Source organism: Elephas maximus, chromosome 5 (assembly GCF_024166365.1).
Source record: "Elephas maximus indicus isolate mEleMax1 chromosome 5, mEleMax1 primary haplotype, whole genome shotgun sequence".
NCBI lineage: Eukaryota > Metazoa > Chordata > Mammalia > Proboscidea > Elephantidae > Elephas > Elephas maximus.
In genome coordinates this window covers 77,008,278-77,021,305 of record NC_064823.1, presented here as the reverse complement: position 1 = coordinate 77,021,305, position 13,028 = coordinate 77,008,278, and the positions used below count along the sequence as shown (strand labels likewise).

General features: G+C 34.0%; 1 protein-coding gene across 2 annotated transcripts in view; it reads right to left on the bottom strand.

Moving 5' to 3' along the window:
- Positions 1 to 399: 399 nt before the first annotated feature.
- The window catches only part of ANTXR2 (ANTXR cell adhesion molecule 2), a 168,970-nt gene continuing 156,341 nt past the window's right edge, over positions 400 to 13,028 (bottom strand). For both annotated transcript variants that reach the window (XR_007517646.1, XM_049885923.1), the window contains exon 17: positions 400 to 539. Coding sequence is in view for 1 of the 2 variants with exons in the window: in XM_049885923.1 (XP_049741880.1) it covers positions 501 to 539 (39 nt within the window). In the remaining variant the exon portion in view is untranslated. The remainder of the gene's footprint in view (positions 540 to 13,028) is intronic.

The following is a 13,028-nucleotide window of genomic DNA, read 5'->3' as shown; positions in this document are numbered from 1 at the left end:
TGGTGGGAAATTTTATACTCTGCCTGTAGCCAATGATCTTGTTGTGTAAAAACAAGCACCATGTTTCCATGTAAGAAAACTCCTTTCTCCATTAAAGACCCTTCATCATGGCTAGTTGTTTTGTGGTCCTTGTTTTGGTATCATCTTCATGCTGTAGCATCTCCTGATTGTTGTTTTGCTCTTTCCTCTTCTACACATTGAAGTTAACTTTCCTGTATAAACCATAGCATGCAGATTAACATTCTTCTTTATTTTGAAGGTCATGAGCCATGAGTTACCATTGGGTTTCATGGACTCCTCTGTAGATGGCAGAACAAGAGTCTGAAAATGTTTGCTGCAAGCAAAGCAGAAGGCAGAAAAAACATTTTATGCCTGAGAGGAATTAATTTACTCTTCCCAAAACTTCTGAAATGCTTTATTATTATTTTTTTTAACTTGGTTGGAAATCAGTGGTGTGAAGATATGTATCTTCATACTTCTTTGGTTTTCCTGCTTTTCTTTTACTGAGATGAAACTCGGGAGAAGTTTATGCACCGGCCCTGAGGAAAGAAACAAATTCTTACTGAGATAATAAAGCCATTGTAAAAAAGCATAAAAAGACCTTGTTATCATACCATGATATACATGTTCTATGTTTATATGTATATATACAGGTAGTTCCCTGGTTACAATGAAGTCCTGTTCCATCAACTCCATCTTAAGTTGATTCTGATTTAAGTTGAATATCTTTTTTTTTTCATTATTATTGCCTTTTATTATCATTATCTTTATAAATTCAATTTTTGTCTCTGGGGGTTGGAAATATTACACATAAACTTACAGATATGATGACATCAGCAAATTATGTACTGCAACATTGCATGTAGTACATATTATTAATGATAAGATGTACAAAAGAACGATGGTTGTGAGATTCTTCTTAACTAAAATATAATGTAAGTCAGCGAATACCTGTACACATAAATAAAAAAACCAAACCCAGCACCGTCGAGTCGATTCCGACTCATAGCGACCCTATATACGTATATATAAATGTTAAAATGAGACAAAAAGTCCTATTTTTCCCCCCTTGGGTCAATGCATGATGATTACTTCAGATCTTTCCACAGAAATTTAACCTGCATAATGGTATGCATAGTATCAGAGTGGACAAAGAACACTTTAGAAAGTAGAACTATGTCATTACTATCTAAGGTATATCATTAGTATCCTACCAATAAAAATTTCAAAGCCACAATCCAATATTCTTCTTTGTATATCAAATTAAAATTCCCTCATGCAAACTGATGCTTCTAAAATTCTATACATAAGGAGCACATTTAAGACTTACTAAGAGACTGAGGATGAGAGGCCCGAACAAAAGGGAAGAGATGTGATCCCATTCTATAAATAGCTTTTACAAGAGGCTTATTACTGATCTTGTCCATTATTATTGACTATTTCTTACAAGTGCACATTTCCAAAGAGGCTTCGTCATTCCAATTCCTTAACAGTTCAACAAAGGTTGCGTGGACACATTGTACCACACACAATTGTAAATCATCCAAGAATTACTTGAAAACAAAGCTTTTAATTCGTGACAAAGCTTCTTCACCTTTTTTTATAACACAGCTGATACACTGTACTGTATAACTAACTAGCATACTGCTTTTTAGTATAACCAAGCTCCTTTCCATTGAGTCAAGCGGCCCTATAAGACAGAGTAGACCTGCCCCATAGAGTTTTCAAGGAGAAGCTGGTGGATTTGAACTGCCAACATAGCAGTCATATTTAGCCATATTTAGTTAGCAGCCATAACTCTTAACCACTGTGCCACCAGGGCTCCCTTTTTGGTATAGGTTCAGGATTATCATCTTATGGAGGTTTTTTCTGTTTCTCATAATATGTGTCCCTGAATCATTTCAGATTTTAGAAGTTTTCTTTTTCCTCCCTCTAAATGTGAATAGGAAACCCTGGTGACGTAGTGATTAAGTGCTACGGCTGCTAACCAAAGGGTCAGCAGTTTGAATCCGCCAGGAACTCCTTGGAAACTCTATGGGGCAGTTCTACTCTGTCCTATAGGGTCACTATGAGTAGGAATCGACTCGACAGCACTGGGTTTTTTTTTTGGTTTAAATGTGAATAATTGTTTGTTTTGAATATCTGATACATTGTCATTGGTGTGCTGAAGTGAACTGAAAAGGGATAAAAAATGTTGGAGAAGAACATTGGGAATATAAAAACAGGATTTGTGTTTATTTTCCTCTCAAAAACAACTATTTAATAAATTTAGAAATTTCAGAAATTAGTGTACAAACAACAAAGCATAAAAGAAAAATAAAGCTTTTGTCTAAATGGAAACACTTATTAAACTATCTGCCTTCTAAATAATTTTGGAGGCAACCTTATTACTACAATTGCCAATTTTGTCACTAACTTTGTGTTTAGTGTCTATAATATTGTTAGTAAAAAGGAAAGTGGGATAAAATTAGAGAGAAGACCATGTTAGAGTGAGATCAAAGTTCCTTGGTAATGCAGTGGTCATAGATCAAGTGCTCAGACTGTATTTTTGTATTATCTTGAGCCTTCAAACAAGATTTTTAGAATGAGTATTAAGTGATGAGATGCTATTCCCCAGATCGGCTAAAGTGAGTGAAATATGCCCCCCCAAAAGCCAAATAAACATTAAAAATATTATTGTAATGACATATCCATTTTCTAATTTTTGGAGAGGGCAGAGACAAGTAGGAAAATGAAGTAATAAATAAATATTTGAGCAAAGCAATAAGTAGCAGTGTTTCTCAGCCAAAGCAGTATAGCTCTATATGCAATGAGAAATTGATTTGAACTATGCATATGAAAACACTGATTAACATTTAAAATATTATCTTCTGGAGATTTTTCAGAGTCAAACATATATGAAGAATGATATACGACAGGAAAGTTATAAATTAATGACATTTTTCTTACATATTTATGAGCCAAAAAGCAGCGGTTTTCTCTCTTCTGTAAAATTTTGAGAAAGAATTTGCCATGCATCTCTACTTTTAGTTGAGTTTCATCGCTCATTAACTGGATCTAGATAAAGGCTACCTCTCTCTGATAGCCAGATTAATCTTCCTAAAAACGACTCTGATCCATTTACTTGAAACAACTGGATAGATAAGCAAACGAAATTCAAAGTCTACCTAAATTCTCCAAAACATTTCTACACCTAAATATTCCAGAACTAAATTAATTCCCTTTTCATGTGACGTGTTTTATTTAAAGACATAGAAACTCGAATGGAGAAAACTATTGATTTTGACCCTGAGGTCCTTACTACAACTCTTCCAAAGCTGTGATTTAAGTATTAATCATCAGCTGCCAAATGACTATTGATTGAAATACCAAAACAGGTCTGCTAAAGGTAGTAAACCAGTTGTTGCTGAGTTGATTATGAGTCATGGTGATTCGTGCCCTTCAGAGGAGAACTGTTCCATAGAGTTTTCAATGGCTGTGATCTTTCGGAAGTAGACTGCCAGGCCTTTTGTCCTCCTGGGAGGATTTAAACCATCAGTCTTTCTCACAGTAGGTGAGTGCTTAAACATTTGTGCCGCTTAGGCACTCCAAAGGCAGTCTACTACACCCACTGACAAAAAACAACCAAACGTTCTTCTCTCCTCCTGATCATGGACTTCAGGTGCCTGCACTTTTATCAATAGCTAATGGTGTCTGGATGCACTTCTATTTTAAAAAAACTTTAAAAGTTGGTAGCTTAAGGGAGTTGTTTTCAAGAATTTCTTCTGTGGATCATTTTCCATTGATTCCAGTCATGGGACTCCTTCTGTCAATGATGCCATAGCATCTCCACTATAGCCAGAAAGGAAAGACGACAGAGGCTAAATCTGAGGGCTGTGAAGCCTTGTGTGTATCCCAGCTCTTCCATTTACTGTGACCATGGACAACTCATTTAACTACTCTACACCTCAGTTTCTTCATCAATAAAATAAGGATTAAAAATTGGACTTATTCTTAAGACTGTCATAGAGATTAAATCAGTTGATATACTTAAAACATAAACATACTTAAAATAATACCTAGCATACAGTAAACTGTCAAGAAAAATTAAGATACTGTCATTATTCATCTCTCCTCTACAATATCTTTGCTCACTGTCTAATATAGAACATGTTCTTAATAATTATTTACTTATAAACAAATGAATGCATAGATGATGAATGCATGAATGAATGAGCAAATAACTACACAGATCTCCATTTGAGGAGGAGCCAGGTTTCACAAATAATGAGAGGATACAATAAGTGTGGATTTGAGACAAAGAGAATTACAAAAGTAGAAAAGGAAAGAAGAAAATAAATGACAAAAAGGAAGACAGCAACCCTAAAGAAAAAAAGTTAGAGAAAAAAGAAACTATTGGTCAGAAGGAAATTTTTATTTAGTATTCTGATAGGCATCTTATCTGAGAAGATTATTTTATGCTGGCTGCTATCTTCCACTTACCAGAATATTCTAAAATCAGGGCAACATGTCCTAGTTGTAAGGTGACTATAACCATGACTAGGTGGCTGTGGACCTTCAAATACTACCCAATACTATCTTACAAAACTCATTAGTGATAATGCTAATTATACTCAAGGTCAAGAAAATTTGGGCTGCCGTTGATATCATGGCAAGCAGTCTAAGCCAGAGCACTGCAGAGCAATTTTTCTTTGTAAGAAATGGGATGTGACAAGGCTTATCTTGTCATACCTTCATGCTTATAATGCCAACACAATAAAAGTATGTTATTAAGGTAAGAAGCAAAGCAATATAAAATAGCTTGCACATACAACCCAAAGAGTAAAACAGAATGGAAGTAGTATTATTTAATAGTGCTTCTTTTTTTCTGGAAAATTTTCTTTGTATTTTATTTTATGATAAATAATGCAAGTGATGAAAATTGTAAAATGTTGATTAAGTGGCTTAAGAAACTGTTAAATGTAACTCAAACATATATATGTATAAATTCATAAAAATATATGTATATATACATAAAAAATATAAGTATATATTCAGAATTTTTAATATTTTATTCTCTATATAAGGTTAATATTAATATCAAGTGACAGAATTCTATAGTCACTAAAATAAACCACTTTAAAATTACAGTATGATAAAAAAGGTGAAAACAAGAATTCTATTAGCAAGAGGTGAGATAAATGTGTAATACTATGCCTATCATATTATATTTTACAAATTAATCCAAGGAATTTCAACTCATAATACATAAAATTTTAAAGGATAATATAAAATGTAATATTAGATTATAACCTATAATTATTAATATAAGGAAATTATATCGATTCATTTTTCCCTATTTTGGGAAATTAAATTCAATATTTTTAATAAATAATTTTCTTGACTTAAAATTATACTCTAATCATGCATCTCAATCATAGGTATAATCAATCTCTGCTGTTACTGTGATGCTTTAGGCAACAGCCATAGTATTTATTCAATTAGACAATCAATAAAACCAATTTGAATTTGATGTATCATGCCTTGTAAATCATTGGGTCATAAACTTTAACAATTACAATATATAGCTGATTTAAAGTTGAATTAAATTAGTGTCCTAAGACTGAATTAGTTTAACAATGAACTATGAATTTATTCCTTCTTTGCCTTGAGAATATGACATTCCTCAGATGCAATGAAATCAATAGCAAATGTATTCATTTTACAATAGGTAACAATTTAAGAGGTGAATCTCCTAACTATTTAAAGAAATTAAGGCTAGGTAGTCCAAATATATATTATACTGACAAAGAAATTAAGGCTAGGTAGTACAAATATATATTATACTGACAATAGATTATAGACAAATACATTTAGAGTACATTAATTTAGATATTGTGATAATTCAGGTATTGACAGATTACAATTACAGATAACCTGTAACAGATCTTTCTCAATATATTAAAAAATTGGTTAGGCAAATAAATTGCAAACAAGATTATTGCACATACTCTTGCCAACTTAAATTTTTTTGTAGCAAGTGAGAAATACATTCATATATTAATATTAACATATCATTGTATTAGGATCTTGATGTGGCAACATTTTATTTGTCTGATAATCATTACGACTGAAAAGAAACTGTGTTCCTTTTAAAGCATATCGTTTTAGGTAACCTTATTTTGAGCAAGTTACCAAAATGGCAAATTTCCGTGGCAAGAGAGAAACTCTCATGAATTGCTAGTGGAAGTACAAACTAGCAAAAATATAGCACGTGACATATGTAATAATGCTATTAAAAGTTTATATTCTTTAACTCAGCAATTTCGTTTTGGAAATACAGTCTAGTAAAATATTTTAAAATATTTACTATAAGATTTTTATAACATTATTTCTGTCCAACAATCAGAGGTTAAATAAATTACTATTCATCTATCTAACTAAAGATTATGTAGCTATTAAAATAGAAAACATAAAAAAAAAAGATGTAGGGAAATGGTAAGTGGGGGGGGGGACCCAAATTGTATATAACATGATTGCAATTGTACAGTATATGCCCAAAGAGTAAAAGACTAAAAGAAAATATACCAACATGGTAGGGGTAATGGAACTGCACATAATTTCTTACATTCTATTTTGTGCCTTTTCTGTAGTTTAAAAATATTTGGTAATTAAAAAAAAATTAGATTGAAAAGAGTAAATTCAATCAGCATAAATGCAATTCTTTCTAAATGTCTATATGTCTATGTTTTTAAAAAGCCAGTCAAGGAACCTGTTGATTGCTCAGTGAAAGGAATTACAATCAACTACCAACTGTGCCAAAGTTTTGAGCACTCATGTTCTCATAGGCTGACACATTTATTTATCTCTTGGTGTATTTTATATTTAACATTCTGGCATATCCATCTGAATGCATGGGTATTGCAGAAGTCAATGACTAATAAATCTTATAATCCACAGTCGGCATTTTCATTTCTATTGTACGATATTCTAAAGAAGTTTAAATTAAATGTCTATTCAAGCATTTGGCCAGATTAAAAACAGTTGTCTAATTTTTTATTAAAGTGTGTTTCTGTATAAGTAGTGTAAGCACACAAATGTACACAAGTGGCCCACTTCATGCCCTGTGCATATTGGAGTTGATAATATTTAAATCAGAATATATAGGAGGCTCTTTAATTTTCATGTCACATCAATTCTTCTAACCACGACTAAGGCATATAGTTCCTCATTCAATCAATAACAGAATATTTCACTTCAGGCATTTATCAGTAATAACTCTGGAATTTCTCTCCAGATCAGTTGGCAAAGCTGTCTTTGAGAGGGTGGTTGCCAGTGAGGTGCTAAACGTCTGTTTGTCCAGGTCAGTGGTTTTCCTACTGTATTGTGTAAAGTCCTGTGGTTCTACAAGGTGCCTCAGGGGCCTCCATGGCGGGTTGTAGTTCATGAGGAGGAAGCGAGTGGGCTCTCATCCCTGCTTCAAACCAACCAGTTCCACTCCCACCTATCTTTCAAAATTGCAATCCAGTGTAATTTTATCTTTTGCAGAAAAAAAAAAGTGTAGTTCAATAACTTATGCAAGATTTTTTTCATGCCTATGTTAAGTCGCATCACTAGGAAATTATCTATATGCCTAGACTCGATTTCTTTAGTTCTTTTTAGAAATGCATACATTGATCTATGAAAACATTATAACATTATACCTTCAGCTTTGGTCATATGAACAGTCCATATGGCTTTTGGTTCTAGGAAGAGAATTTTTACATTTTGGAAAATTGCTATTGAGAACATTGCTATTGACAGATCAATTTTCCTTGAACTTCAGCGCTAGGAAAAATCTCCTTTCTCCTGGCGAACTCATGCTTCCCTTTAATTAAACAATGGCAACTATGTAACTCAGTTTCTCTTTGTGCTTTGGCTTTCAGAAAGCCAAAGGTATTTACAGGGTATTCTTAAAAGCAGTTGCTACAGTTTGTGCATTTTATGGTATAGCTATCTCTTGACTTTGGTCCATGTTTCTTTCACCTTTTCATGCTTCTGAAAGTTTTATTGTATTGTTTTTCTCTCAATGTTTCTTTAGAAGTAGACTAAGTATAATTCCTAACTTCCACAATTATAAAGAGTCCAACTCATCTTAACCTCTAAGATCCTCCAAAAATATGTGTTAATTCAACCTGTGCCTTACACAAAAAGAATATATCATATCTACTTCTCTTCTATGTTCTCTTCCCTTGTTCTGGTAAGACTTTAAAAAGTTCTCCGCAGATTGTTATGTTAAGTGATGCTAAATTATATTTAATGATGTTACATGCTGATTGCTAAGCTGGGCTAAAGGATGACTGATTTGAACTTAACCTGAATTAACATAGATAATAACAGATATGAACTTGAAATTGATTTACAAGCATGCTGAAACTATACTATTCTTCACATAATCTTGATGTTCTTCTACAAACCATAAATTCCATAGGTCTAAAGCCAGCATAATTTCATTCTCTTAGCTTGCTAGAAAAGTAATCACAATGTGATTCTCTATAAACTAGAATTTTATTAGCATTCCTAATTCCTAATTCATCTCTTAGAGAAAAGTTTTACTCTATTGCCAACTTTCCCTCGGTAGGAAAAAGAACAGATATAACAAGGGCACATCACAAACAAAACCTTGGTCATCACAAAGGCGAACTTCTGAATCAGAATCTGTCAGCTTTAACTTCACTTAAGTGACTTTAAGGCAGGAACTAGTATCTGTTAGAGTGAAGAGTGTATCAAACAGTTCTCCAGTTATCATTGTTGGCAATACCTCATCTTAGGCCTCGTGATAAGTTGGAATGGGAAGTAGATGCCCAAAAGAAAAATTTCTGATGCTCCGCTCCTGCTCTGCAGTTAACAAAGAGACGAAAACAAGACAACAGTAGGGACGGACATTTTGTTGTTGGTAAGTATGCAGACCCCAGCTTTGTCTGAAAACTGACCTCATTCATTCATTCTCTCTGTGGCCAGTAAGAGTGGCATTAACCAGAGCAAGTGCCATGTTTCCCATCTCTCCAGTATTAAAATTCCACTGGCGTTAACGCTCGTGAGCTCTTTTACTAGCTATCTGCACAGGATGTATTTCACTGCTATAGCTGTTATAGTATTATGTTCACCTCATAAATATCCATGGACAAGCTGAAGCATACAACTGCACTTTAGTTTAGACTTTTCAAACACACATAGCTGATTTATTTATATCTTCGCTTCTAAAACGTGGTTCCTAAACCTTCATGCTCTGTGCAACAGTAAACAGTGTTTCAAATTTAAAATTGTATACGAAATATAGATACAAATATACATGGAGACAAATCAAAAGGTCCAGGAAGCCACTAATGTCAGGATAGAATGTCAACTGGAGAACACAATAAGCTCTTTCAGTGGAGATTTCCTGTAGGCAAGTGGATGAACAAGGCTAAAGAGGACACATACTATCGTCTGTGTATATGTATGTGAGTATGTGCTATCCTTTGCCCAAAATAAAAACGCAAGATTTTGAGCTGAAATAAATTCCACGTACTCTTTTCCAATGAAAGCTCAACCTGTAAATGTCCCATTTTACAGTAGAGACCACACACCATACGGATATTCGGTAGATGTCATGAAGGAAAGTGCTAAGCTTGCCTGACAAATTTACCTTCGTCTCTTCATTCTGTCACGGCACCTGCAAAATTTGAGTTGCTCTACAGATACTGTTAACATTTATTTTGCAAATATCCATGTCTCTTAATATTTCTTAAAGTTCCAATATATTATTAGTAGGTAATGAAATACCTACCCCTTAAGCTCATGAAAATAAGATATGAAATTGACCTAAGTTATTGCATATAAACATGATTTCACATATACATATTGTATATCTTTTTAGTTGGTTAACATTTCTTTCCTTGAATACATATCATAGGTAATATAGGAATTATTTTATACTTTCCAGTCTCAGAGTACTGACTATACCTTAAGTCTTAAACCGATACTAAAAATAGGTACTTAGACACACAACTTGAAAGCAACAGAAAAACAGATGACTTATGCACATTATAGCATTACTGATATTAACAAAAGGTTGAAAACAACTTAAACATTTATCAATAAGAGAAAAAATGAATAAAGTAAGATACGTATAAATAATGAATGCTATAAATAATATACAGCTATTACAAAGAACTATAGCCAGAATGCTCCTTAGAAGCAAGGGTGGCGAGACTTCCTCTCATGTACTTTGGACATCTTATAGGGAGGGACCAGTCCGTGGAGAAGGACATCATAATTGGTAAAGTAGAGGGTCGGTGAAAAAGAGGAAGTCCCTCAATGAGATGGACTGACACAGTGGCTGCAACAATGGGCTCAAACAGCAACGACCAGGAGGATGGTGCAGGACAGGGCAGTGTTTCATTCTTTTGTGCATAGGGTTGCTATGAGTTGGAACCAACTCAACAGCACCTAACAACAACAGTTACAAAGAATGAAGAAGGTCTCCTCACAGTGGAGTAAAGTGAGCACTAGGATTTATTTTAAGAGGCAAAAAATCAAGGTGTATATATAGTGTACATGCTTTGCTATCTTTTATATTACAAAGGAGATAAATAACTTGGCATTAATACATGCCTATATTTTTAAAAGTTCCCTCGGTGGCATAAATAGTTTGTGCTAGACTACTAACCTAAAAGTTGGTGGTTTGAACCCACCTAACCATGCCATGAAAGAAAAACCTGGTGATCTGCTCCTGTATAGATTACAGCCAGGAAAACCCTATGAAGCAATTCTACTCTGTGACGTATGGGTTGCCATGAGTTGGAAATGACGCAATAGCAACGAGTTTGGTTTTTGGTTTTGTATTGTCAAAAACAAAGGGAAAAGGAATAATAGTTCTGAAAACTAATAATAGTTGCCAATAGGTGGAGGGAGGGCGCAAAGTGAACTGAATGGGGATATATAAAGAAGACATCTTTGAACACATCTTGTTATATGTTTCAAAATTTGCAACAATAGAAATATTTTACATTTGCAAAAAAATAAAGTGTATCTATCTATCTATCATCTATCTATCTATCTATCTATCTATCTATCTATCTATCTATCTATCTATCTATCTATCTATCTATCTATCTATCTATCTATCTATCTATCTATATTCAATCCTTAAAACTAAAACAGCCTTCACTAATATCAAGGCAGAGCCTGACAAAAGATTGAGACGTGGAGACACGGCAGGAAAGCTGGAAGAGATCCCCCAGCAGTCCACAAAGCTTTCCTTGAGAGCAAGGAAGTATCCAGCTGAAGGCTGGGAGAGAGGCAGGAGAGCAGAAGGATATTACCCACTCCAAAAGCACAGGAGGCTTTCCCTAAGGGATAGGCAGTAGGCCAATAAATGTTTGAAGAAGAATAAAAGGAATGGGAAAAATAGCTCTAAAGGACTCAGGGCTCCACTAACCACTAGACAGCAGCTTGCTGGAAGCTGGGGGGCAGAAGAGCCAAGAGAGATTTTCCTCTGATGCTCATGGGACCTTCATAGAATGCAAGACATCAACTAGTAAAGGGTTGCACCTGGGAAGAAACGGGGAAACAGGTGTACAGAAAGGCTACAGGGGTGGTTGGCTAGAGAGTAAAAAGAGAACTCCTCCACAACCCAAAAAGCTTGTAGCTGGGCTATAAAGCAAAAGAAGAGGCCACTGCTACATGGAAAACCCTGATCCTTCCTTCAAAATATTCAAATCCAGTAGTGAACTAAGACTGCAACAAAACCTAAACTCAGCTCAACTACAGATTAGCAGCATTACAGGTAAAATGTTATGTATTTTATAGAAGTACATATAATCTACTTCAGTCACTAATTTTCTTTTATACACAATGTCCAGTATACAATCACAAATTATGATACAAAAAGAAGCAGGAAAATATGGCCATAAGCAGAAAAATGTGACTATACTCAAGAGAAAACACAGCCAATAGAACCAAATATATAGGACTTTAAAATAACTATGATACATATATTAAGTGATCTATTGAGAAAAATGGCTAGCCTGCATAAAGATGTGGGAAATTTCAGCAGAGAAATGGAAACTATAAATAATAAATGGAAAAACTAGAGAAGAAAATTTTAATATCAGAAATAAACAATATATTTTATCGGTATAGAAGCAGAGTGAATACAACAGAAGGAAGAATCATTGACCCTGAAGAGCTTCGAGGAATTGAAATTCTCCAAATTGAAAAAGAAAGGGAAAAAATTTAAAGGGAACCTGAGACCTATGGGAAAATATCTAGAATACTTAGTGGTCTGTCATATGACTAATTGCTATCCTCGAAAGAGCAGAGAGAATGGGGCAGAAGAAATATTTGAAAAAATTAGTCAAGAACTTCCTAGAATTGATGAAATGCATAAATCCAGCTCAAAGCACAATAAATACAAAAATAAATTCATACCAGGCACAATAGTAAAACTTCTGAAACCTAAAGAAAATAGAAGTACTTCTCACCACCTCCACCATCTTCATTCCTCCCCATCTTCCCACCAATGACATTCCTCCCACCACCAATGACATACTGTATATAGGGAGAATAATGATAATCATGACAACGGACTTTTTATCAGAAACTATGCAACCCATAGTCAATTCTGGCTCATAGAAACTATGGAGGACATAAGAAAACTAAACAACTCTGTTTCAAATATCTCCACTTTTTGTGTCTACCATATTTTATACTTGTCTTATCCATTCTTTGTCCTTCTTTTCCTCCTTTTCTGTCCTCTTTTGGGTTAATATAGCATTTTTTTGTAATCCATTCTATTTCATCTATTATCTTTTTAGCTATGCCTCTGTTATTTTTTCAGTGGTTGTTCCAGATATTCTAATATGTTTCTTTAACTTTTTGAAATCTACCATCAAATAATAGTATATTAGTTCAAAAACAATATATACATCTCACAGTGGTATCATTTCAATTTCCTCCTACCTGCTCTGTGTGCTGTTATTGACATGTATCTTATCTGCATATATTATGAATTCAACAATATATTA